General features: G+C 47.5%; 1 protein-coding gene across 4 annotated transcripts in view; it reads right to left on the bottom strand.

The window, feature by feature from the left end:
- cdh16 (cadherin 16, KSP-cadherin) overlaps positions 1–27649 on the bottom strand; it is a 151534-nt gene that overhangs the window by 52865 nt on the left and 71020 nt on the right. For all 4 annotated transcript variants that reach the window (XM_072517796.1, XM_072517794.1, XM_072517795.1 and 1 more), the window contains 2 exons: positions 4556–4747; positions 470–717 (listed from right to left, as the gene is read on the bottom strand). In XM_072517796.1, the coding sequence (XP_072373897.1) occupies positions 470–717; positions 4556–4747 (440 nt within the window). The remainder of the gene's footprint in view (positions 1–469; positions 718–4555; positions 4748–27649) is intronic.

The raw sequence follows: 27649 nt of genomic DNA, 5'->3' as shown, positions 1-27649 counted from the left end.
TCCCGCTACCCTGCCCAATATTGACACCTCAATCAATGTGACAGGTGACCTGGCCAAGATGGCATTGCTGTTTGTGGGATCTTGCTGTGCACCAATTAGCAGCTGTGTTTTCTATATTACATCAGTGATCACACTTCAAACAATATTTCATTGGCCGTAAAGTGCTTTGTGATGTCCTGAAGTCATGCAAGGTTCTAAATAAACGCAAGTCTTTCCCAAGTGGGAGTCGGAATCTGGAGCTCTCTCCCCAAAGTTGCTGTTGAGGCTGGAGGTGATTTCAACATTTCAGAACTGAGATTGGAAGGTTTATTTTTGGGGAGTGAGGAAATTAACGGTTATAGAAGCAAGCTGGGTAAATGGATTTCAGATCCAGGTCAGCCATGGTCTACCTCAATGGTGGAACAGACACGGGGGGCAGAATGGCCAGCTCCAATCATTGAGCTGGTTGCACAGCAGAGCATGTCCTTACCTAAGAGGAGTGGATGATGTGTCAGGGTCACGTCCCTCCACCCTCAGTAACACGCTGCCAGGTTGGGCGTCTGTGGGAACGGTCACCTCGTAATCGCTCTGAGCAAGTATCGGAGCTTCATTCACGTCTTCCACCAGGATGGAGATGGTCGCGGTGGAGCTGAGGCCAGACTCCGAGCCGACCAACTCAGCCTCATTAGTGACGGAGATGACCAGTGTGTACTCACTCACAGCCTCATAGTCCAGAGCCTAACAACACAGATTGTACGCTGTCATTTTACTCAGTAACCCTCTGCAGCCCATCGCCATCCTGTTTACTTTTTCCCGTCAATTCATTGTTAATGGAGAGTTTTGATCATTGATGTGAGAAACACTCCGAGTGACAGTGGGAGAGAGAAGCACACATGGAGATGGAGAGAGAGGGAGACACAGAGAAAGAGCAACCTCACTGCAGCCTACCACACGGTGCACAAAGGCCTAGGGTCATACCACCCAGGTTTGTTAATACCAATGCTTCTCTTCTTCAAAACAGATTATTTTGAGTCCATATGGTGTACAAAGGCAGTGCATGGAAGACGCAGTGAAATGGCCAGCGTTAAGGATCAGTATTGGTCCCCTCCCTGTTCAACCTTCCATAAGGTATAGGAGCAGAATTAGGCCATTCAGCCCATCGAGTCTGCTCTGCCACCTGTACAGAAATAACCTGGCAGCAACATGCGGCCACAAGTTCATCCATGCAGACAGCACCTGCTCGCTCACCAAGCGAGAGGTTTCAAGCACGTTAACAGTGCTCTTAATGACAACCTTATTGAACTCTCTGGCTTCTGTCAAAACTGGTGCCGCAAACCAAATGCTACCAAAACTCCCACCATGTGTCTACCACCTTGACCATACAAGAACTCACTGATAACTTGACCACTCCCGCTGCACCCGCATCAAACACCACCCTACACCTCCCTGTCTTGGTGTCGTTTTGGACTGCACACTGACCTTTAAGCCACACCTCCAAAAAGTCTCAGCTAAACTGAAGAACATAGAACATAGGACAGTACAGCACAGTACAGGCCCTTCATCCCACAGTGTTGTGCTGACCACTTAGACTAATCTTAAGATCAACCTAACCTACACCCCTTCAATTTACTGCTGTCCATGTGCCTGTCTAAGAGTCGCTTAAATGTCCCTAATGACTCTGACTCCACCACCTCTGCTGGCAGTGCATTCCACACACCCACCACTCTCTGTGTAAAGAACCTACCTCTGACATCTCTCCTATACCTTCTTCCAATCACCTTAAAATTATATCCCCCTCGTGACAGCCATTTCAGCCCTGGGGAAAAGTCTCTGGCTATCCACTCTATCCATGCCTCTCATCACCTTGTACACCTCTATCAAGTCACCTCTCTGCCTTCTTCACTCTAGTGAGTAAAGCCCTAGCTCCCTCAACCTTTCTTCATAAGACATGCCCTCCAGTCCAGGCAGCATCCTGGTAAATCTCCTCTGCACCCTCTCCAAAGCATCCACATCCTTCCTATAATGAGGCGACCAGAACTGGACACAATATTCCAAGTGTGGTCTAACTAGAGTTTTATAAAACTGCAGCAAAACCTCGCAGCTCTTAAACTCAACCCCCCTGTTAATGAAAGTCCACGCGCCTTCTTAACAACCCTATCAACCTGGGTGGCAACTTTGAGGGATCTATGTACATGGACCCCAAGATCCCTCTGTTCCTCCACACTTCCAAGAATCCTGCCTTTAACCCTGTATTCAGCATTCAAATTCGACAGTCCAAAATCAATGTCTTCACATTTATCTAGGTTGAATTCCACCTGCCACTTCTCAGCCCAGCTCTGCATCCTGTCAATGTTCTGTTGTAACCTGGAACAAACCTCAACACTATCTACAACTCCACCAACCTTCATGTCATCGGCAAACTTACAAACCCACCCTTCCACTTCCTCATCCAAGTCATTTATAAAAACCACAAAGAGCAGAGGTCGCAGAACAGATCCCTGTGGGACACCATTGGTCACCGACCTCCAGGCGGAATACTTTCCATCCACTACCACTCGCTGTCTTCTTTCGACCAGCCAATTCTGTGTCAAGACAGCCAAATTTCCGATATCTTATGCCCACTGACTTTCTGAATGAGCCTACCATGGGGAACCTTGTCAAATGCCTTACTGAAATCCATATACACCACATCCACTGCCCAACCTTCATCAATGTGTCTCATCATATCCTCAAAGAATTCAACAAGGCTTGTGAGGCATGACCTGCCCCTCACAAAGCCATGCTGACTATCTTCAATCAAACTATGTTTTTCTAAATAATCATAAATCCTATCTCTCAGAACCCTTTCCAGTATTTTGCTCACCACAGACGTAAGGCTGATGGGTCTGTAATTCCCAGGGATTTCCCTATTCCCTTTCTTGAACAGGGGAACAACATTCGCCTCCCTCACAATCATCCGGTGGAGAGTGAGGATGCAAAGATCATCGGCAACGGAGCAGCAATCTCCTCCCTTGCTTCCCGTAGTAACCTTGGGTATATCCCGTCAGGCCCAGGGGACTTATCTATCCTCATGCTTTTCAAAATTTCCAGCATTCCTCCTTCTTATATCAACCTGTTTGAGTCTATTAACCTGGTTCGCACTGTTCTCATGAGTAACAAGGTCCCTCTCTCTAGTGAATACTGAAGCAAAATATTCATTTAGGGCCTCCCCCATCTCCTCAGACTCGAGGCACAAGTTCCCTCCACTATCCCTGATCGGCCCTACTCTCACTCTGATCATCCTCTTATTTCTCACATAAGTGTAGAACGCCTTGGGGTTTTCCCTAATTCTTCCCGCCAGGACTTTTTCATGCCCCCTTAAGTCCATTTTTGAGTTCCTTCCTGGCTACCTTGTAACCCTCTAGAGCTGTGCTGTAGATAGAGAGAGAGAGAGACAGATGAATGGAGTGAGCAAGACAGAAATGGAGAGAGATGGAGAGAGAGAGAGGGACAGAGAGATAGAGAGAGAGACAGGAAAAAGAAAGCTGGAGAAAGCTGAAGAAAGATATGGAAATAGACAGGGCATGGAGACTGATACACAGACAGTGATGGAAGAATGCCAGATTGAAGCATACAAATGGAGAAAAGAAGATAGGCAGATAAGAGAGAGGCAGAGAGTGATGGTGAGGGAGAGAGTAATAGAGGCAAACGGTAAGTAATGGAAAAAGGCTGAGATGGGCAGAGACAGAGAGTTGGATGAGAGGTAGAGAGAGAAAGATAGAAAGAGAGAGTGAAGCAGTGACCAAAACAGAAATGGGAAGAGGCAGAAAGAGAAAGACGGAGGGCAAGGGAGGGGGATAAAACGAGGGAGATAAAACGAGAAGAGAGTCCAAAAATGGAAAGGGACACAAAGGCAAAATGGGAGAGAGAGATGAAAACGGGGAAACAAAGACAGAGACACAGTGGAGAGACACACAGGGACAGTGCAAGAAGACAGAAAATAGAGTGAAATACATGAAGGGGAGACATTCAGGGACAATGGACAGATAAAACAAGAGAGAGATGGAGAGAGAGTGATGGAGTGAGAGAGGCATGTAGGGGAAAAGACCAAGGCACTAAACAGAAGTGAAACGAGAGAGGTGGAGAGAAAGTGAGAGAGAGAGACAGAAGGAGAGAAAGACAGACAATGAAGAGATGAAACAAGAGAGAGGTGAAGATAGAGTGAGAAAGAGAAAGAGGCATGAAGGAGAGAAAGACACAGACACAGACACAATAAATAGAGATGGAAAGAGATAGGGTGGCACAGTGGTTAACACTGCTGCCTCATGGCGCCGAGGAACTGGATTCGATCCCGGCCCCGGGTCACTGTCCACGTGGAGTTTGCACATTCTCGTTGTGTTTGCGTGGGTCTCACCCCCACAACCCAAAGATGTGCAGGGTAGGTGGATTGGCCACGCTGAATTGCCCCTTAATTGGAAGAAAATAATCGGATACTCTAAATTAAAAAAAAGAGATGGAAGGAGATTGTGAAAGGCAGATATAAATGAAGTGACAAACTGGCAGGGAGTGAGAGAGAAAAATGGGATTCTTGATGTACCTTGTGTAGGAAAAGGTTCCCAACATTACTTTGCTCTTCTCGAAGAATTCCAAATATTTGCTCTTCATTCCCAGATTCAATGGTGTAGATGACAAACCAGCTATTGGTCAAGGAGTAATCAGCATCCGTCACATTGAGTGTGGTTACCAGATACCCAATGTCAGTGTTCTCAGCTATGCTGATTGGACCGTACTGCACCACAGCAAAGGAGAAATAGCAATGAAAAATTAACACAATGCACTTGGCTCTGAACATCAACAAAATCACTTTACAACAATTGGTAAAGACAGCAACAATTGGTAAAGACAGCAACAATTAGTAAAGACAGCAACAATTGGTAAAGACAGCAATAATTGGTAAAGACAGCATCAATTGGTAAAGACAGCAACAATTAGTAAAGACAGCAATAATTGGTAAAGACAGCAATAATTGGTAAAGACAGCATCAATTGGTAAAGACAGCATCAATTGGTAAAGACAGCAACAATTGGTAAAGACAGCAATCATTGGTAAAGACAGCATCAATTGGCAAAGACAGCAATAATTGGGAAAGACAGCAATAATTGGTAAAGACAGCAACAATTGGTAAATACTGCAATAATTGGTAAAGACAGCAACAATTGGGAAAGACAGCAATAATTGGTAAAGACAGCAACAATTGGTAAATACTGCAATAATTGGTAAAGACAGCAGCAATTAGTAAAGACAGCAACAATTGGTAAAGACAGCAATAATTGGGAAAGACAGCAACAATTGAAATGAATGAATGAATGAAAACCGCTTATTGTCACAAGTAGGCTTCAAATGAAGTTACTGTGAAAAGTCCCTAGTCGCCACATTCCGGCACCTGTTCGGGGAGGCTGGTACGGGAATTGAACCGTGCTGCTGGCCTGCCTTGGTCTGCTTTCAAAGCCAGCGATTTAGCCCAGTGTGCTAAACCAGCCCCAGCAATTGATAAAGACAGCAATAATTGGTAAAGACAGCAACAATTGGTAAAGACAACAATAATTGGGAAAGACAGCAATAATTGGGAAAGATAGCAATAAGAACATAAGAACTAGGAGCAGGAGTAGGCCATCTGGCCCCTCGAGCCTGCTCCACCATTCAATGAGATCATGGCTGATCTTTTGTGGACTCAGCTCTACTTTCCGGCCCGAACACCATAACCCTTAATCCCTTTATTCTTCAAAAAACTATCTATCTTTATCTTAAAAACATTTAATGAAGGAGCCTCTACTGCTTCACTGGGCAAGGAATTCCATAGATTCACAACCCTTTGGGTGAAGAAGTTCCTCCTAAACTCAGTCCTAAATCTACTTCCCCAAATTTTGAGGCTATGCCCCCTAGTTCTGCTTTCACCCGCCAGTGGAAACAACCTGCCCGCATCTATCCTATCTATTCCCTTCATAATCTTATATGTTTCTATAAGATCCCCCCTCATCCTTCTAAATTCTAACGAGTACAGCCCCAGTCTACTCAACCTCTCCTTGTAATCCAACCCCTTCAGCTCTGAGATTAACCTAGTGAATCTCCTCAGCACACCCTCCAGTGCCAGTGCGTCCTTTCTCAAGTAAGGAGACCAAAACTGAACACAATACTCCAGGTGTGGCCTCACTAACACCTTTCCAATTGCAGCATAACCTCCCTAGTCTTAAACTCCATCCCTCTAGCAATGAAGGACAAAATTCCATTTGCCTTCTTAATCACCTGTTGCACCTGGAAACCAACTTTTTGTGACTCGTGCACTAGCACACCCATGTCTCTCTGCACAGCAGCATATTTTAATATTTTATCATTTAAATAATAATCCCTTTTGCTGTTATTCCTATCAAAATGGATAACCTCACATTTGTCAACATTGTATTCCATCTGCCAGACCCTAGCCCATTCACTTAGCCTATCCAAATCCCTCTGCAGACTTCCAGTATCCTCTGCACTTTTTGCTTTACCACTTATCTTAGTGTCGTCAGCAAACTTGGACACATTGCCCTTGGTCCCCAACTCCAAATCATCTATGTAAATTGTGAACAGTTGTGGGCCCAACACTGATCCCTGAGGGACACCCTAGTTACTGATTACCAACCAGAGAAACACCCATTAATCCCCACTCTTTGCTTTCTATTAATTAACCAATCCTCTATCCATGCTACTACTTTCCCCTTAATGCCATGCATCTTTATCTTATGCAGCAACCTTTTGTGTGGCACCTTGTCAAAGGCTTTCTGGAAATCCAGATATACCACACCCATTGGCTCCCCGTTATCTACCGCACTGGTAATGTCCTCAAAAAATTCCACTAAATTAGTTAGGCACGACCTGCCCTTTAAGAACCCATGCTGCGTCTACCCAATGGGACAATTTCCATCCAGATGCCTCGCTATTTCTTCCTTGATGATAGATTCCAGCATCTTCCCTACTACCGAAGTTAAGCTCATTGGCCTATAATTACCCGCTTTCTGCCTACCTCCTTTTTTAAACAGTGGTGTCACGTTTGCTAATTTCCAATCCGCCGGGACCACCCCAGAGTCTAGTGAATTTTGGTAAATTATCACTAGTGCATTTGCAATTTCCCTAGCCATCTCTTTTAGCACTCTGGGATGCATTCCATCAGGGCCAGGAGACTTGTCTATCTTTAGCCCCATTAGCTTGCCCATCACTACCTCCTTGGTGATAACAATCCTCTCAAGTTCCTTACCTGTCATAGCCTCATTTCCATCAGTCACTGGCATGTTATTTGTGTCTTCCACTGTGAAGACCGACCAAAAAAACCTGTTCAGTTCCTCAGCCATTTCCTCATCTCCCATTATTAAATCTCCCTTCTCATCCTCTAAAGGATCAATATTTACCTTAGCCACTCTTTTTTGTTTTATATATTTGCAGAAACTTTTACTATCTGTTTTTCTATTCTGAGTAAGTTTACTCTCATAATCTATCTTACTCTTCTTTATCGCTTTTTTAGTAGCTTTCTGTTGCCCCCTAAAGATTTCCCAGTCCTCTAGTCTCCCACTAATCTTTGCTACTTTGTATGCTTTTTCCTACAATTTGATACTCTCCCTTATTTCCTTAGATATCCATGGTCGATTTTCCCTCTTTCTACCGTCCTTCCTTTTTGTTGGTATAAACCTTTGCTGAGCACTGTGAAAAATCGCTTGGTAGGTTCTCCACTGTTCCTCAACTGTTTCACCATAAAGTCTTTGCTCCCAGTCTACCTTAGCTAGTTCTTCTCTCATCCCATTGTAATCTCCTTTGTTTAAGCACAAAACACTAGTGCTTGATTTTACCTTCTCACCCTCCATCTGTATTTTAAATTCCACCATATTGTGATCGCTCCTTCCGAGAGGATCCCTAACTATGAGATCCTGAATCAATCCTGTCTCATTACACAGGACCAGATCTAGGACCGCTTGTTCCCTCGTAGGTTCCATTACATACTGTTCTAGGAAACTATCGCGGATACATTCTATAAACTACTCCTCAAGGCTGCCTTGACCGACCTGGCTAAACCAATCGACATGTAGATATAAATCCCCCATGATAACTGCTGGGCCATTTCTACATGCATCAGTTATTTCTTTGTTTATTGCCTGCCCCACAATAATGTTACTATTTGGTGGCCTATAGACTACTCCTATCAGTGACTTTTTCGCCTTACTATTCCTGATTTCCACCCAGATGGATTCACCGATGTCATCCCTTACTGTTGCCCGGATGTCATCCTTAAATAACAGAGCTACACCACCTCCCTTACCATTCACTCTGTCCTCCCGAATAGTTGAAACCCTTGGATATTTAACTCCCAGTCGTGACTATCCTTTAACCATGTTTCAGTAATGGCCACTAAATCATAGTGATTCACGATGATTTGCGCCATCAACTCATTTACCTTATTCCGAATACTACGAGCATTCAGGTAAAGTACACTTATGTTGGCTTTTTTACCTCTGTTCTGAATCTTAACACCTCGATCAGTAACCTCTCCCAAGTTATATTTTCTCTTAACCTTTCTCCTAATTTTCCTTGTCGTTGAACCCATATCTTCATGTAACAACCTGCCGCGTCGCTTACCATTCATGTTTTCACTTCCCGTTTTATTCCTTTCAGTATTCCTGGTCCTATTCACTGAGCTTCCCTCAGTCACTGTACCTTGTACTGTCGCCCTTTTTGATTTTTGACAATGGCTTCTCTGCCTTACACTTTCCCCCTTACTGCCTTTTGTTTCTGTCCCTGTTTTACTACCTTCCAACTTCCTGCATCGGTTCCCATCCCCCTGCCACATTAGTTTAAACTCCCCAACAGCTCTAGCAAACACCCCCCCTAGGACATCGGTTCCAGTCCTGCCCAGGTGACCATCCGGTTTGTACTGGTCCCACCTCCCCCAGAACCGGTTCCAATGCCCAAGGAATTTGAATCCCTCCCTCTTGCACCAACTCTCAAGCCACACATTCGCCCTATCTATCCTGACATTCCTACTCTGACTAGCTCATGGCACTGGTAGCAATCCTGAGATTACTACCTTTGAGGTCCTACTTTTTAGTTTAACTCCTAACTCCCTGAATTCAGCTTGTAGGACCTCATCCCGTTTTTTACCTATATCATTGGTGCCTATGTGCACCACGACAGCTGGCTGTTCACCCCCCCCCCCCCCAGAATGTCTTGCAGCCGCTCCGAGACATCCTTGACCCTTGCACCAGGGAGGCAACATACCATCCTGGAGTCTCGGTTGCGTCCGCAGAACCGCCTGTCTATTCCCCTTACAATTATAATTGGGAAAGACAGCAACAATTGGTAAAGACAGCAATCATTGGTAAAGGCAGCAACAATTGGTAAAGACAGCAACAATTGGTAAAGACAGCAACAATTGGTAAAGACAGCAATCATTGGTAAAGACAGCAACAATTGGTAAAGACAGCAATCATTGGTAAAGACAGCAACAATTGGTAAAGACAGCAATCATTGGTAAAGACAGCAACAATTGGTAAAGACAGCAATCATTGGTAAAGACAGCAACAATTGGTAAAGACAGCAACAATTGGTAAAGACAGCAATCATTGGTAAAGACAGCAACAATTGGTAAAGACAGCAATCATTGGTAAAGACAGCAACAATTGGTAAAGACAGCAATCATTGGTAAAGACAGCAACAATTGGTAAAGACAGCAATCATTGGTAAAGACAGCAACAATTGGTAAAGACAGCAATCATTGGTAAAGGCAGCAACAATTGGTAAAGACAGCAATCATTGGTAAAGACAGCAACAATTGGTAAAGACAGCAATCATTGGTAAAGACAGCAACAATTGGTAAAGACAGCAATCATTGGTAAAGACAGCAACAATTGGTAAAGACAGCAATCATTGGTAAAGGCAGCAACAATTGGTAAAGATAGGAAGGGGAAGCAGGATGCCAGGAGGCAGCGACAAATGCTCTCCCAACCAAATATTTATCCAATTGCTTTTTGAAAAGAGCTCATGGCATCAGTATCAACAAGTCATGTTTCGATTCAATGAAGACTGGAGGATTGTTTTGTCCAGCTCTCAGTAGTTTTATACTCAAATTCTTCGTTAACTCTGACTGTCAAATCTAAACGAATGTGTTTGCATCATTATCCATTCTCTTTGAAGTTTCAAACAGCCTGGATTGTAACATCTGCTCAAACTTTCTCATTTCAAAACAAAACTAAATAATCTCTATGAGACTCTCCTCATAATTAAAAAAGTTAAATCTGAGAATAATGTCCAGTCACTCCTCCCTGTCCCTGAGTTAATCAAGACATGATGTGGAGATGCCGGCGTTGGACTGGGGTGAGCACAGTAAGAAGTCTTACAACACCAGGTTAAAGTCCAACAGGTTTGTTTCGAATCACTAGCTTTCGGAGCGCTGCTCCTTCCTCAGGTCGGTTCCAGGAACACATATATAGACAAAGTCAAATATGCAAGACGATACTTTGAATGCGAGCATTTGCAGGTAATTAAGTCTTTACAGATCCAGAGAGAGGGATATTCGCAGGTTAAAGAGGTGTGATGGGCGAGGCATTTTCAGAACCCCAAAATGTATCATGGAGTTCAACCAACCTTCCCCTTTAATCTATTTGTGGCTTTTCCGAGCACACAGCTTGTTCTCCAGGTGTGGGATTACAATTATGGACACGTGTGTTTTTAAACACAAAACAATGTTTATTCCATGAACTCAACTTAACATCTTAAATAAACATTGGATCTCTTAACACCCCTTACTTCAAAGATAACTCTGAAAATATTACAACAGTAAATAATTCCTCAAAATGTTCCTTCAAACTTCCAAGAGACTTAACACCTTTAAACAGAATCACATCAGGTTAAAGGCTTTACTATTATGAGTTTAAATCACCCAAATGATCCAGAGATAGTCTTTCATGGCAGAGATCACAGCAAATCCAGCTCACTGCAAAATACAGCTCTTTTCCTCCAAACTGAAACTTCAAAATGGCTGACCTGAGCTCAGCTCCACCCACTCTCTGACATCACGGTTTTCTTAAAGGTACATTGCTTAAACATCCATGTCTTAAAGATACTCTCACATGACACCTCCCCCAAGAAAAAAAAATAAACCATCGACTTCAAGATTGTTTCATTTTTCACTTTTGCACCATCCACTAAGAAATGCACACAGTAAATATACATTTTCATTTAAAAAAAACAACACACTCAAACAGGTATAATAATATAGTCCATTTTTCTTTGTTCTTCTTCCTCCAACCGAAAACCTTCTCGATTGACAGTCTCTTTGAACAAAGTCTCTGCACGATCCATCCATTCCTCTACTCCTCGGCATTTCTCTTTAGAATCAGATACTTTAGTTCAATCTGACCACAGAGCCCCTTGCAATTCTCCAATACAGGAACATTGGTGATCACAGCTTTCAGGCAGTCAAATGCCTGTTGAAAGTCCGCTGTCCCTTGAAATTTTTGACATTTCATTGGCAAGTCCATCAGTGGAGTAATCACGCCACAAAACTTTTGCACAAATGTTCAATCAAATGCACTCATGCTAAGAAATCGCATTATTTCCCTTCGTTTTGAGGGTATCGGAAACTCCGCAAGGAAAGTGATTCGGGCTTCTCCAAATTCACTTTTGGCTAGGTTCATCACCAAACCCGCCGCCTGAAGTCGATCGAAGAACTCCATACGATGTTTTAAATGTTCCTTCCATGTCTGGACGTTGGAAATAAAAGCAGATTGTCCCACTTTCTCAATGCAATCCTTCAAACGTGGGATAGGATAAGAGTCCGTTCTTGTAACTGCGTTCACCTTTCGATAGTCCACACACAACCGTTGGGTACCGTCTGGTTTAGGTACCATCACTATGGGGAAGCTCCATTGGCTACAACCCACTTCAATTATGCCAATTATAAGCATACTCTCAATCTCTCTGTTAACCTGTGCCAATTTTAAAGGGTTAAGTCTGTATGGATGTTGTTTGATAGGGACAGCATTTCCCACATCTACATCATGTATAGCCATTTCAGTACTTCCCAATTCATCTCTACAAACTTGCCCATGTGATATCAATAACTCTTTCAGGTCAGTTCGGTTTTCCTCTGGAAGGTAACTTAACAATTCATCCCAATTTTTAAGAACATCCTCATTTTCCAATTTAATTTGAGGTATGTCAAATTCACAGTCATCTGGATTTGGTTTGTCACTTTGAGTTAGAATCATTAAAACCTCCTTTTTCTCTCCTTTCCTTTCAAAGCACCTTTTAAGCATATTCACATGACACACTCAGTGAGTCTTCCTTCTATCTGGTGTTTTTACCACATAATTCACCTCACTTAATTTCATTTCAATCTGATACGGTCCACAAAACCTAGCTTTTAAAGGCTCACCTACCACTGGTAACAACACTAAAACTTTATCCCCACTGGCAAACCTATGAACATTGGATTTCTTGTCCACTACCTGTATCATCACCTTTTGTGCAACTTTCAAATGTTTCTAGCCAATTCACCTGCTCTATTTAATCGTTCCCTAAAATTTGACACGTAATCCAATAGTGTAATTTCCGATTTCTCACCCACCAATTTTTCCTTAATCAATTTAAGTGGTCCTCTTACCTCATGACCAAAAATTAGTTCAAAAGGACTAAATTTGGTAGACTCATTAGGTGCATCCCTAATTGCAAACAATACGAATGGAATTCCTTTATCCCAATCCTCTTGATAATCTTGACAATACGCCCTCAACATTGTCTTTAATGTCTGATGCCACCTTTCTAACGCTCCCTGCGATTCTGGATGGTATGCAGTTGATTTCAATTGTTTTATCCCTAAGCTATCCATACCTTCTTTGAATAACTTTGACGTAAAATTTGATCCTTGATCCGATTGAATTTCTGTGGTTAGTCCATATCTAGTAAAGAATTTAAGTAACTTCTCCACAATCCTTTTAGCTGTAATATTACGGACTGGAATAGCCTCTGGAAACCTAGTAGATACATCCATTATAGTCAAAAGGTATTGATTCCCACTTTTTGTTTTAGGAAGCGGTCCTACACAATCAATTATGACCCTCGTAAAAGGTTCCTCAAATGCTGGAATGGGTATTAAGGGCGCTGGTTTTATCACTGCGTGAAGTTTCCCTATCACTTGACATGTGTGACATGATTGACAAAATTCAACTACATCTTTATGTAGTTCTGGCCAATAAAAATGTTTCTAGATTTTAGCTTGAGTTTTCCTTATTCCCAAATGACCTCTCACTGGTACCTCATGTGCAACTCGCAACACCTCCTTTCTCTACCCCACCAGCAATACTACTTGATGAACTTCTGCCCGCTTTTCATCCGCCTGCATATGTACAGGTCTCCATTTTCTCATCAAGACATCATTTTTACAGTAATAACACTCTGGTATACTCTCAGATTCCTCTTCCGTATATGCTTTCTGATATATCCGTATTATTTCCACATCTTTCTGTTGTAACTCCGCCAGTTTTCCTGAACTAAAAATATCCGCCTCATCCTCCACCTGTTCTTGTTCTTTCTCAACCATCTGATCAAAAATCGTTTCTGATAATTGCACTTCAACTTCATCTTCACTCTTTGATTTCTCCTCTTGTCTTAACCTGTGACTTTGCGACCTTGTTATTACACAATGAGGAAAAATCCCAGGATATTCGTCTTTCAACCCTTCAGTTGTCTGATTTTCACCGGCTTATCAACCACAGTAGGCATCACTCCCACCTGCGATCCAGCTATATCATTACCCAAGATAAACTGTATTCCTGGACAAGATAGTTTATCGATTTCTCCTACTACCACTTCACCACTCTTCACTGGACTTTCCAAACTTACCTTATATAATGGAATGCTACTCCTCGCACCCTGAAATCCACATATCACCACCTTTTCTGGCAACATTCTTCCCAAACTGCATAATTCCTCATCTCTTACCAATAAAGATTGACTAGCTCCTGTATCTCTTAAAATTGTGACTTCTTTACCTGCTGCTCCTGATACACATGAGTAAACTTTACCCACACAAGTAAATTCTTTAAAGGCATCTGGCACCTTCTTAACAATTACTTCTTGAACAGGCTGTACAATCATTTGCACCTCCTTCGCTTCCCTTGGGCTTTCCTTTACCACTTTAACAAACCCCACTGTCTTATCCTGTTTTACCACATCAGCCTTCCCAGTGCTTTTCTTCAACCACCAACACTGTGACTTTACATGGCCTAGTTTATTACAGTGAAAACATTTGAAACTTTTCATTTCTTTTCCACCCTCCTGGATTTCTTTTTTAATCTGAGGTGCGCTTTCCTTATTATCTCCCATCAGATCACCTTTACCTTCACCACTTGAGTATTTCTCATGTCCCCAGTTTCTATCCCTCACCGGCTGAAACTGATGTCGGAAACCAATCTTTGATTTATGAACTAATTCATAATCATCTGCCATTTCCGCTGCTAATCTCGCAGTTTTAACCCTCTGTTCTTCCACATGAGTTCTCACTACATCAGGAATTGAATTTTTAAACTCCTCCAAAAGTATAATTTCTCTGAGAGCTTCATACGTTTGGTCTATTTTCAAAGCCCTTATCCACCTATCAAAATTACTCTGTTTGAGCCTTTCAAACTCCATGTATGTTTGACCAAATTCTTTCCTTAAATTTCTAAACCTTTGTCTGTAAGCTTCAGGCACTAGCTCATATGCACTTAAGATGGATTTCTTCACCTCCTCATACGTTTCAGATACCTCCTCCGGTCATGATGCAAACACTTCATTAGCACTACCTACCAGCTTTGTTTGAATCAGTAATACCCACATGTCCTGTGGCCATTGCATGTGTTTAGCTACCCTCTCAAAGGAAATGAAAAAGGCTTCTACCTCCTTCTCGTCAAACCTTGGCAATGCTTGGACATATTTAAATAGATCCCCACCATGTCTTCGACTATGACGCTCTGTCTCATTATCCTCATCCATCTCCTCCGACTGTACGTGTCCCTTTGCGTCTGCCAATTTTAACCGATTTTCACGTTTCAGAGCCATTTTCCGAAGTTCAAACTCTCTCTTTTTCCCTTTCCTCTCTATCTCTTTCTTTGTTTCTTTCTTCTCTCTCCTTTTCTTTTTTCTCTCTATTTCTTTCTCTTTATTTTTCCGCTCTCTCTCTTTCATATTCAAGCCGCTTTAATTCTTTCTCATGTTCCATTTGTTTAATTTGCAACTGAAGTTTTGCCATTTCCCATGAGTCAAACTCTATCTCAGGCAACTTTAAATGCTTAACCACCGCCATAATTACCTCATCTTTTCGCATTTTGTCAGGTAATGTTAACGGCAATGTTTTTGCCAGACCCAACAGTCTGCTTTTTGTCTCTGTCCGTAAAGTACTGTGTGTGACAGTCTCCACCTCCAAAAACCTCTGAGCCTCTGAAAGAGCCATTGTCCACAACACACTCCCCACTTAAACTAAAATACCACACCAGAAAAGCAACAATCCTTCACTGTCTTTCAGTTCACAAAAGCCAATCCAATAGATAGACTTTTATCCCCCTCGAGCCCCCAATTGTTATGGGCGAGGCGTTTTCAGAACCCCAAAATGTATCATGGAGTTCAACCAACCTCTGCCTTTAATGTATTTGTTGCTTTTCCTAGCACACGGCTTGTTCCCTAGGGGTGGGATTACAACTATGGACACGTGGGTTTTTAAACACAAAACAATGTTTATTCCATGAACTCAACTTAACACCTTAAATAAACATTAGATCTCTTAACACCCTTTACTTCAGAGATAACTCAGAAAATATTACAACAGTAAATAATTCCTCAAAATGTTCCTTCAAACTTCCAAGAGACTTAACACCTTTAAAAAGTGTCACATCAGGTTAAACACTTTACTATTATGAGTTTAAAACACCCAAATGATCCAGAGATAGTCTTTCATGGCAGAGATCACAGCAAATCCAGCTCACTGCAAAACAAGACACTCCCCAAGCTCTTTTCCTCCAAACTGAAACTTCAAAATGGCTGACCTGAGCTCAGCCCCACCCACTCTCTGACATCACTGTTTTCTTAAAGGTACATTGCGTAAACATCCATGTCTTAAAGGTACTCTCACATGACAGAGGTGTGAATTGTCTCAAGCCAGGACAGTTGGTAGGATTTCGCAAACCTAGGCCAGATGGAGGGGGGTGAATGCAATGTGACATGAATCCAAGGTCCCGGTTGAGGCCGTACTCATGTGTGCAGAACTTGGCTATAAGTTTCTGCTCAGCGATTCTGCGTTGCCGCGCGTCCTGAAGGCCGCCTTGGAGAATGCTTACCCAGAGATCAGAGGCTGAATGCCCTTGACTGCTGAAGTGTTCCCCAACTGGAAGGGAACATTCCTGCCTGGTGATTGTCGCGCGATGTCCGTTCATCCGTTGTTGCAGCATCTGCATGGTCTCGCCAATGTACCACGCTTCGGGATATCCTTTCCTGCAGCGTATGAGGTAGACAACGTTGGCCAAGTCGTATAGACTCGTACCTGGTGGGTGGTGTTCACACGTGTAATGGTGGTACCCATGTCGATGATCTGGCACATCTTGCAGAGATTGCCATGGCAGGGTTGTGTGGTGTCGTGGTCACTGTTCTGAAGACTGGGTAGTTTGCTGCAAACAATGGTTTGTTTGAGGTTGCGCGGTTGTTTGAAGGCAAGTAGTCGGGGTGTGGGGATGACCTTGGCAAGATGTTCATCCTCATCGATGATGTGTTGAAGGCTGTGAAGAAGATGTCGTAGTTTCTCCGCTCCGGGGAAGTACTGGATGACGAAGGATACTCTGTCGGTTTAAGACAGGAACAGGGTTCCCAGTCCCACTGCAGAATATAACCCAGGCGGACTCGCCCAGTACTGAGGGGTGCTGTATTGTCAGAGACGGCATTGTCACATGTACCGAAGTACAGTGAAAAGTATTTTGCTGCCGCCAAGGGAACGTACACAGTACGTACAGAGTAGACAAAAGAATAATCGACAGAGTATATTGACAAATGGTACATCGACAAATGGAACTGGAACTGATCGGTTATCTGCCCTCTACAGTGCACATCAAAGATCCCACTGTTTTGAAAGAAGTCAGGGAGAATATAAAGGAGTCGAGGGGGAACAGGATGTTTGGCGTTTGGGACTAACCCAAAACCCACACCCTCCATGTGACCTTGAGCTGAGGTATGGGGGCTGAGTGGGGATGTGGTGTGGGTGGGGAGCAAGGTGTGGGTGAGAAGGTTGGCGTGGATGGGGAGTGTGGCGAGGGTGGTGAGGTGTGTGGTGTGGGGGGGGTGGGGGCGGTTGGAAATGGGTAGGCAGACAACAATGGTCTCCCAATCTTTCTCTGTTGAAGCCACCCCCCAAATCAGACCACCCATCCCAAGCCCCAGTTAAATATCGGAGGCCTAATACCGAGGCCAGTTTCCACACGATATTCACTCTGTGAATGTTTGACAGGGAGATTTACTCTGTATCGAACCCTGTACTGTACCCGTCCTGGGTGTGTTTGATGGGGACAGTGTAGAGGGAGCTTTACTCTGTATCTAACCCCATGCTGTACCTGTCCTGGGAGTGTTTGATGGGGACAGTGTAGAGGGAGCTTTACTCTGTATCTAACCCCGTGCTGTACCCGTCCTGGGTGTGTTTGATGGGGATAGTGTAGAGGGAGCTTTACTCTATATCTAACCCCCTGCTGTACCTGTCCTGGGAGTGTCTTATGGGGACAGTGTAGAGGGAGCTTTACTCTGTATCTAACCCCGTGCTGTACCTGTCCTGGGAGTGTTTGATGGGGACAGTGTAGAGGGAGCTTTACTCTGTATCTAACCCTGTGCTGTACCTGTCATGGGAGTGTCTTATGGGGACAGTGTAGAGGGAGCTTTACTCTGTATCTAACCCCCTGCTGTACCTGTCCTGGGAGTGTCTTATGGGGACAGTGTAGAGGGAGCTTTACTCTGTATCTAACCCCGTGCTGTACCTGTCCTGGGAGTGTTTGATGGGGGCAGTGTAGATGGGGACAGTGTAGAGGGAGCTTTACTCTGTATCTAACCCCGTGCTGCACCTGCCTGGGAGTGTTTGATGGGGACAGTGTAGAGGGAGCTTTACTCTGTATCCAACCCTGTGCTGTACCTGTACTGGGAGTGTTTGATGGGGACAGTGTAGAGAGAGCTTTACTCTGTATCTAACCCCGTGCTGTACCTGTCCTGGGAGTGTTTGATGGGGACAGTGTAGAGGGAGCTTTACTCTGTATCTAACCCTGTGCTGTACCTGTCCTGGGAGTGTTTGATGGGGACAGTGTAGAGGGAGCTTTACTCTGTATCTAACCCCGTGCTGTACCTGTCCTGGGAGTGTTTGATGGGGACAGTGTAGAGGGAGCTTTACTCTGTATCTAACCCCGTGCTGTACCTGTCCTGGGAGTGTTTGATGGGGACAGTGTAGAGGCAGCTTTACTCTGTATCTAACCCTGTGCTGTACCTGTCCTGGGAGTGTTTGATGGGGACAGTGTAGAGGGAGCTTTACTCTGTATCTAACCCCGTGCTGTACCTGTCCTGGGAGTGTTTGATGGGGACAGTGTAGAGGGAGCTTTACTCTGTATCTAACCCCGTGCTGTATCTGTCCTGGGAGTGTTTGATGGGGACAGTGTAAAGGGAGATTTACTTTGTATCTGGATAGGGCTTCTGGGGGCTCGTTGAGTTTACCGAGGCGATACTTAATCTCGTAATTAAAGGTGGAGAGCTCGATTCTCCACCGCAAGATTTTATCATTTAAATCTTGCCCTGCTCACCGAGTGTCACTCTACGCGGATGACCTACTGCTGTATGTGACGGACCCAGTGGGGGGGATGACAGAGGTCATGCAGATATTGAGGGAGTTTGGAGATTTCTCGGGATATAGGCTTAACATGGGAAAGAGTGAGCTTTTCGTGGTACACCCTGGGGACCAGAGTAGAGGGATAGATGGCCTACCGCTAAGGAGAGTGGAAAGAAACTTCCAATACCTGGGGATTCAGATAGCCAGGAGCTGGGGAACCTTACACAGACTTAATCTGACACGACTGGTGGAACAAATGGAAGAGGATTTCAAAAGATGGGACATGCAGCCGCTGTCACTGGCGGGCAGAGTGCAGGCAATTAAGATGATGGTCCTCCCGAGGTTCCTATTTGTGTTCCAATGCCTCCCTATACTGATCACTAAGGCCTTTTTAAAAAAAATAGATAGGAGCATCATGAGCTTTGTGTGGGCAGGGGAGGCCCCGAGGGTAAGGAGGGGGTTCCTACAATGTAGTAGAGACAGAGGGGGACTGGCGTTGCCGAATTTGGGCGACTACTACTGGGCCGCCAATGTGGCGATGATCCGTAAATGGATGATAGAGGGAGAGGGAGCGGCGTGGAAAAGATTGGAGATGAAGTCCTGTAAAGGGACGAGTTTAAAAGCGCTGGTGACGGCGCCACTACCGCTCTCACCAAAAGAATTTACCACAAACCCAGTGGTGGCGGCAACATTAAGTATCTGGGGGCAATGGAGGCGACAGAGAGGTGTGCTGGGGGCCTCGGTGTGGTCCCCGATCAGGAACAACCATAGGTTTGCCCCAGGGAGGCTGGATGGAGGATTCCAGAGCTGGCACCGGGTAGGAATCAGGAGAGTGGGAGATTTATTTATAGACGGGACGTTTGCGAGCTTGGGAGCGCTTGAGGAAAAGTATAAGCTGCCCCGGGGAAATTTCTTTAGATATATGCAGGTGAGAGCGTTCACGAAACAACTGGTGAGGGAATTTCCGCTGCTCCCGACACAAGGGATCCAGGACAGGGTACTTTCGGGGGTGTGGGTCGGGGAGGGCAAAGTGTCCGAGATATACCGGGAGATGAGAGAAGAGGGGGAGGAGCTGGTGGGCGAACTGAAGGGAAAATGGGAAGAAGAGCTCAGGGAGGAGATTGAGGAGGGTTTGTGGGCTGATGCCCTAAGCAGGGTAAATTCCTCTTCCTCGTGTCCCAGGCTTAGCCTGATCCAATTTAAGGTGCTGCATAGAGCACACATAACGGGAGCAAGATTGAGCAGGTTCTTCGGAGTGGAGGACAAGTGTGGGAGGTGTGGCGGGAGACCGGCAAACCACGCACATATGTTTTGGTTGTGTCCGGCACTGGAGGGGTATTGGAGGGGAGTGACGGGAGTGATCTCGAAGGTGGTGAAGGCCCGGGTCAAACCAGGCTGGGGGTTAGCTTTATTTGGAGTTGCGGATGAGCCGGGAGTGCAGGAGGCGAAAGAGGCCGATGTCGTGGCCTTTGCGTCCCTAGTAGCCCGGCGCAGGATCCTACTCATGTGGAAGGAGGCAAAACCCCCCGGACTGGAGGCCTGGATAAATGATATGGCGGGGTTCATAAAACTGGAGCAGATGAAGTTTGCGCTGAGAGGATCGGCTCAAGGGTTCACCAGGCGGTGGCAACCGTTCCTCGACTACCTAGAGGAACGTTAGAGGGAAGATAGATGACCAGCAGCAGCAACCCAGGGGGAGGGGGGGGAGGGAGGGGGGGTAAATTGTTTGGGTTTTTGGAGGGGGAGAGGGGGCGGGGGGGAGTATTACTTCGTGTTATTTGGTTAGTTTACCATGTTAGTTACACAATGTTATATTGCAGTTATCATGTTACTTGTATTTTTATTTCTTTGATTTGTAAGGGAAAGAATTGTGTTTGAAAACTTTAATAAAATATATATATATTTTTTTTTAAATCTTGCCCCGCTGTGTGTTGTTGAACATGAAAGCTACCGACCGTTGGACAGTGAGGAGAGTGAATCTCCTGCTGGCCAGGTAATGCCTCCAATGTCTCACAGCCTCAACGATAGCCTGAGCCTCCTTTTCGACGGATGAGTGCCGAATTCCGGAGGCATGGAGGATGCGGGAAAAGAATGCCACAGGCCTGCCTGGTTGAGGGTGGCGGCAAGGGCGACGTCCGATGCGTCGCTTTCTACTTGGAAAGGAAGTATTATGTCTACAGCGTGCATTCCAGCTTTGGTAATATCAGCTCTGATCCGGGCCTCGGCCATCAGGGGGAAATGAGTGGACTGTACAAGTGGGCGGGCCTTGTCCGCATAGTTTGGGACCCACTGCGCGTAATATGAGAAGAACCCCAGGCAACGTTTGAGGGCCTTGGGGCAGTGGGGGTGGGGGAGTTCCATGAGGGGGCGCATGTGGTCGGGATCGGGCCCCAGAACTCCGTTCTGGACCACGTAGCCAAGGGTGGCTAAGCGGTTTGTACGGAACACACACTTCTCCTTGTTATACGTGATGTTGAGGAGAGTCGCGGTGCGAAGAAATTTAGCGAGGTTGGCGTCGTGGTCCTGCTGGTCATGGCCGCAGATGGTCACATTGTCTAGGTACGGAAATGTGGCCCGCAAGCCGTACCGGTCGACCATTCAGTCCATCTCCCTTTGGAAGACCGAAACCCTATTGGTGTCGCCGAAGGGGACCCTAAGGAAGTGGTATAGATGGCCGTCTGCCTCGAAGGCGCTGTATGGCCGGTCCGATTTACGGATGGGGAGCTGGTGGTAAGCGGATTTCAGGTCCACCGTTGAGAAGACCCGGTACTGTGCAATCTGGTTAACCATGTCAGATATGCGTGGGAGGGGGTACGCGTCAAGCTGCGTATACCTGTTGATGGTCTGGCTGTAGTCCACGACTATTTGTTTTTTTCCCCCAGACTTAACCACTACCACTTGAGCTCTCCAGGGGCTGTTGCTGGCCTCGATGACTCCCTCCCGAAGCAACCGCTGGACCTCGGACCTGATGAAGGCCTTATCCTGGGTACTGTACCGTCTGCTCCTGGTGGCGACGGGTTTGCAATCTGGAGTTAGATTAGCAAAGAGGGAAGGAGGATTGACCTTTAGGGTCGCGAGGCCGCACACAGTGAGGGGTGGTAAGGGTCCGCCGAATTTAAGGGTCAGGCTCTGGAGGTTGCACTGAAAATCCAGGCCGAGGATAAGTGCAGCACAGAGGTTAGGGAGGACGGAGAGGCGAAAACCGTGGAACTCTACGCCTTGGACTGTGAGCGTGACCATGCAGTACCCCCGGATGGCTACGCGATGGGATCCGGAAGTCAGGGAGATACTTTGATTGGTAGGGTGTACCTTAAGGGAGCAGCGCCTTACCGTATTCGGGTGTACAAAGCTCTCGGTGCTCCCGGAGTCCAGTAGGTAGGAGGTCACATGGCCGTTGACTTTCACGCTGATGGATGCGTTAGTCAGAGTATGTGGTCGGGACTGGTCGATTGCCATGGATGCGAGCCGTGGTTGATCGTCGGGTAGTGAGGCGGCTGTTGAGTTGAGGTCCTGGAAAGCCTTTGGTATCTATGTGCTGCGAGGTGGACAAGATGGCGGCGCCCGGAGGTCCTGGGGATTACAAAATGGCGGCGCCCATGAAACGCAAGTGTTTTGCGGGGGAGACGATGGCGGCGCCCATTGGTCGCACATGGCCTGGGGAGGGAGGAAGATGGCGGCGGCCATTGTCGGTGACCGGGGTGGGTGGGGGCGACCGCGGCCGCTGAGCGGGCCTAGCACACCACAGCGAGTGGCCCTTCTTCCCGCTGGCCTTACAAAGGGCAGCACAGGCCGGGCAGCGTTAGCGGGGGTGGTTTTGCTTGCCGCAAAAATAGCATCGGGGCCCCCCAGAGATCACTGGCTGGCGCGTAGAGCAGGCGTATTGGGTGGGTAGCGCCCCCGCTGGGACGGCTACCTGTGGGGCCCATGAAGCGTAGGAGGGCGTAGGACTGGATATTACGCAGGGCGACCGTCATGGAGAGTGCTAGTGTTTTAGTCTCTGCGAAGCCGCGCGTGGCCCCTTCTAGGAGCCGCTGCCTGATAACATCAGAACCAATCCCAGTTACAAAAGCATCCCGCACAAGGAGATCTGAGTGCTCCTTAGCTGTAACGTCCTGGCAGTCACAGTTCCGCACTAGTGGGATCAGGGCCCTCCAGAAGTCCTCGATTGACTCACCAGGTAGTTGAGTACGTGTTGCGAGCGCGTGTCTGGCGAAGAGCGTGTTCGTCTTCTGTTCATAATTTTCTTTGAGTCGAGTCATGGCATAAGCATAATTGGGCACACCCTGGATCAGCGGGAAGATTTTAGAGTTCAGTCTGGAGTACAAGATTTGAATCTTCCGAGCCTCTGGAACAGGGGTTGGCGCCGCGTTGATATACGCTTCAAAACAAGCTAGCCAGTGCTGGAAGTCCTTTCTGGCGTCGCTTGCGTGTGGATCCAGCTGCAGGCGATCTGGTTTAATCCGGAGGTCCATCTTCTGAATCTGATACTAATAAATTGAGGCACGATATATTTGACTGGAGACGAAGTTGAATCCAAACTGAGGCTTTATTAGTATCAGATGTGTGGCCTCCCACAGCAGCTGGCGAATTGGCTGCGAGCTGGAGGCCACGCATATTTATACCCCGCCTCCTGGGCGGAGCTAGCATGCAGGGGCCACAGGTTAACCTGTAGTGCAGGTTCTACCGTACAACCCTTAATATAGGAACTCAGTGGTTTACCACACTCTGTATCTAACCCCGTGCTGTACCAGTCCTGGGAGTGTTTGATGGGGACAGTGTAGAGGGAGCTTTACTCTGTATCTAACCCCATGCTGTACCTGTCCTGGGAGTGTTTGATGGGGACAGTGTAGATGGAGCTTTACTCTGTATCTAACCCCGTGCTGTACCTATCCTGGGAGTCTTTGATCGGGACAGTGTAGAGGGAGCTTTACTCTGTATCTAACCCCGTGCTGTACCTGTCCTGGGAGTGTTTGATGGAGACAGTGTAGAGGGAGCTTTACTCTGTATCTAACCCCGTGCTGTACCTGCCCTGAGAGTGTTTGGTGTAGGTATTGTAGAGGGAGCTTTACTCTGTAGCTAATTCCGTGCTGTACCTGTCCTGGGCATGTTTGATAGCATATTGTAAACTGTAGATTGAGCTCTAGTCTGAGATAGACTTCTGTGAAATTTATATCTGCAAGTGTTTTGTGGTGGTATGTATTAGGGGTAATACGGTACACCACGTGTCGACAGGCTATTGGTGGAGGGATGCCAGGTCCTGATAGGATCTGTCACCTACTGGACTCCACCCAGAAATGCCGGTATAAGAACCCAGTTTTTCCCTCCATTTCCCTCAGCAGCTGCATTCTGTGACCACGCTGCTGGGGATAAAGTTCTGCTTAATAAAGCCTTCAATTGACATTACCTCAACCTGCCTCGCGTCATATTGACGGTGCTACAATTTATTAAGCAGAATTTAAATTGAAGAAAACGACGTGGGAACATGGAGCTCTGAATCACCCCGGAGTGCCTGCGCATCGCACCCCAAGCAGCTAACTCGGCCTCTATCTTCAAACACTGGCTGGCATGCTTTGAGGGCTACCTCCGAACGGCCCCCGGCACACCGACTGACGAACAAAAGATGCAGGTCCTCTATTCCAGGGTGAGTCCTGATGTCTACTCCCTTATCGAGGACGGTTTCACCGGTGCCATCGCCGCGCTGAAGGATATCTACATCCGGCCCGCCAACCAGGTTTTTGCTCGCTACCAGCTCGCCACACGACAGCAATTTCTGGGGGAATCGCTGGACGAGTTTTATAACGCCCTGCAGATCCTGGGTCGAAACTGCAACTGCCCGGCGGTAACAGCGAGTGAACACACAGAGCTCCTGGTCCGCGATGCGTATGTGGCAGGTTTGGCCTTTTCCCAGATCCGCCAGAGGCTTCTGGAGAAAGAATCTCTGGGACTTACAGAAGCTCGGGCCCTGGCGGCATCCCTCGATGTGGCCTCGCGTAACGCCCGCGCCTACGCCCCCGACCGCACTACAGCCCCTTGGGCTCCGTGGACCCCCGCTGCGGTCGACTCTCCGACACCCCCCCACCCCCGCAAACCTGCGCGGCCAAAACACCAGACCAACCGGGGGGCCCCGCTGCTATTTTTGCGGCCAGCCGAAACACCCTCGGCAGCGATGCCCGGCCCGCGCGGCTACCTACAAAAGCTGCGGGAAGAAGGGCCACTACGCGACGGTGTGCAAGTCCCGCGGGGTCGCCGCTATCTCCGGGGAAGAAACGGGACCACAGACCCAGCCCCCCCAGCAATCCACGTGTGACCAACGGACGCCGCCATTTTGGACCCCGGACGCCACGAGGGAGAGATGGGCGCCGCCATTTTGTCCACCCCCGACCGCGCTCGATCCGTGGACGCCGCCATCTTGGCTGAAGGACCCCGACACAGACGGCCACATACTGCCTGATTACGATGCTCAACTTCAACAACCACGTCTGGCTTCGACGACCCTCGACCAGTCGCGACCCCGGACGCTCCAGACTGCAACCACTACAGTCCTAGTGAATGGCTACGAGACGCCGTGTCTTATCGACTCTGGGAGCACGGAGAGCTTCATTCATCCGGACACGGTAAGGCGCTGTTCCCTCGTAATTCGGCCAAGCACCCAGAAAATTTTCCTGGCGGCGGGATCCCACTCCGTTCAGATCACGGGGTTCTGCATCGCCAACCTAACGGTGCAGGGGAGGGAGTTCCGAAATTACCGGCTGTATGTCCTCCCCCATCTCTGTGCGCCCACACTCCTAGGGTTGGACTTCCAATGCAACCTCCAGAGTTTAACATTTAAATTTGGCGGCCCTATACCCCCATTGACTGTCTGCGGCCTCGCGACCCTCAAGGTTGAACCGCCTTCCTTGTTTGCGAACCTCACCCCGGATTGCAAACCCGTCGCCACAAGGAGCAGACGGTCCAACGCCCAGGACCGAGCATTTATCCGGTCCGAAGTCCAGAGGCTGCTGAAGGAAGGCATCATCCAGGCTAGCAACAGTCCCTGGAGAGCCCAGGGGGTAGTTGTTAAGACCGGGGAGAAACAGAGGATGGTCATCGACTATAGTCAGACCATCAACAGGTACACTCAGCTAGATGCGTACCCTCTCCCCCGCATATCCGACATGGTCAATCGGATTGCACAGTACAAGGTCTTTTCCACCGTGGACCTCAAGTCCGCCCTACCACCAGCTCCCCATCCGTCCCGGTGACCGCAACTATACTGCCTTCGAAGCAGACGGGCGGTGATACCACTTTTTAAGGGTTCCATTCGGCGTCACGAACGGAGTCTCGGTCTTCCAACGAGAGATGGACCGAATGGTTGACCAGCGCGGTTTACGGGCCACGTTCCCGTATCTAGGCAACGTCACCATCTGCGGCCACGACCAGCAGGACCACGTCGCCAACCTCCAAAAATTCCTCCAGACCGCTCAAGCCCTGAACCTCACTAACAACAAAGAAAAATGCGTGTTCCGCACCGATCGTCTAGCCATCCTGGGCTACGTAGTGCGTAATGGAGTGATAGGCCCCAACCCTGAACGTATGCGCCCCCTCATGGAGTTCCCTCTCCCCCACTGTGCCAAAGCCCTGAAACGTTGCCTGGGCTTCTTTTCTTATTACACCCAGTGGGTCCCCCAATACGCAGACAAGGCCCGTGCACTAATCCAGTCCACTACTTTTCCCCTGACAGAGGCATGCCAGGCCTTTAGCCGCATCAAAACGGATATCGCAAAGGCCACGATGCGCGCCATCGACGAGTCCCTCCCCTTCCAGGTCGAGAGTGACGCATCGGATGTAGCTCTGGCGGCCACCCTCAACCAAGCAGGCAGACCCGTGGCCTTCTTCTCCCGAACCCTCCACGCTTCAGAAATCCGCCACTCCTCAGTGGAAAAGGAGGCACAAGCAATAGTGGAAGCTGTGCGACACTGGAGGCATTACCTGGCCGGTAGGAGATTCACTCTCCTCACTGACCAACGGTCGGTTGCCTTCATGTTCGATAATGCACAGCGGGGCAAGATCAAGAACGACAAGATCTTGCGGTGGAGGATCGAACTCTCCACCTTCAATTATGAGATCTTGTATCATCCCGGAAAGCTGAACGAGCCATCCGATGCCCTATCTCGCGGCACATGTGCCAATGTACAAGTGGACCGTCTACAAGCCCTCCACGAGGACCTCTGCCACCCGGGGGTCACTCGTTTCTACCACTTCCTTAAGGCCCGCAACCTCCCTTACTCCGTCGAGGACGTCCGAACAGTCACCAGAAACTGCCAGATCTGCGCTGAGTGCAAACCGCACTTTTTCAGGCCAGATAGAGCGCACCTGGTTAAGGCCTCTCGACCCTTTGAACGCCTCAGTTTGGATTTCAAAGGCCCCCTCCCCTCCACCGATCGCAACGCGTACTTCCTGAACGTCGTTGACGAATACTCCCGTTTCCCTTTCGCCATCCCCTGCCCCGACAAGACAGCGTCCACGGTCATTCAAGCCCTCGGTACCATTTTTACACTGTTCGGTTTCCCCGACTATATCCATAGCGACAGGGGGTCCTCCTTTATGAGTGAAGAACTGCGTCAATTCCTGCTCAGCAGGGGCATAGCCTCGAGCAGGACGACCAGTTACAACCCCCGGGGGAACGGGCAGGTAGAAAGGGAGAATGGAACGGTCTGGAAGGCCGTCCTGCTGGCCCTCCGGTCTAGGAGCCTCCCAATTTCCCGCTGGCAGGAAGTCCTCCCGGATGCCCTTCACTCTATCCGGTCCCTGCTG

Source organism: Scyliorhinus torazame, chromosome 10, assembly GCF_047496885.1.
Source record: "Scyliorhinus torazame isolate Kashiwa2021f chromosome 10, sScyTor2.1, whole genome shotgun sequence".
In the NCBI taxonomy this organism is placed as follows: Eukaryota; Metazoa; Chordata; class Chondrichthyes; order Carcharhiniformes; family Scyliorhinidae; genus Scyliorhinus; species Scyliorhinus torazame.
Note: the sequence above shows the minus strand (reverse complement) of the source record. Positions and strands in the feature narration are given on the sequence as shown.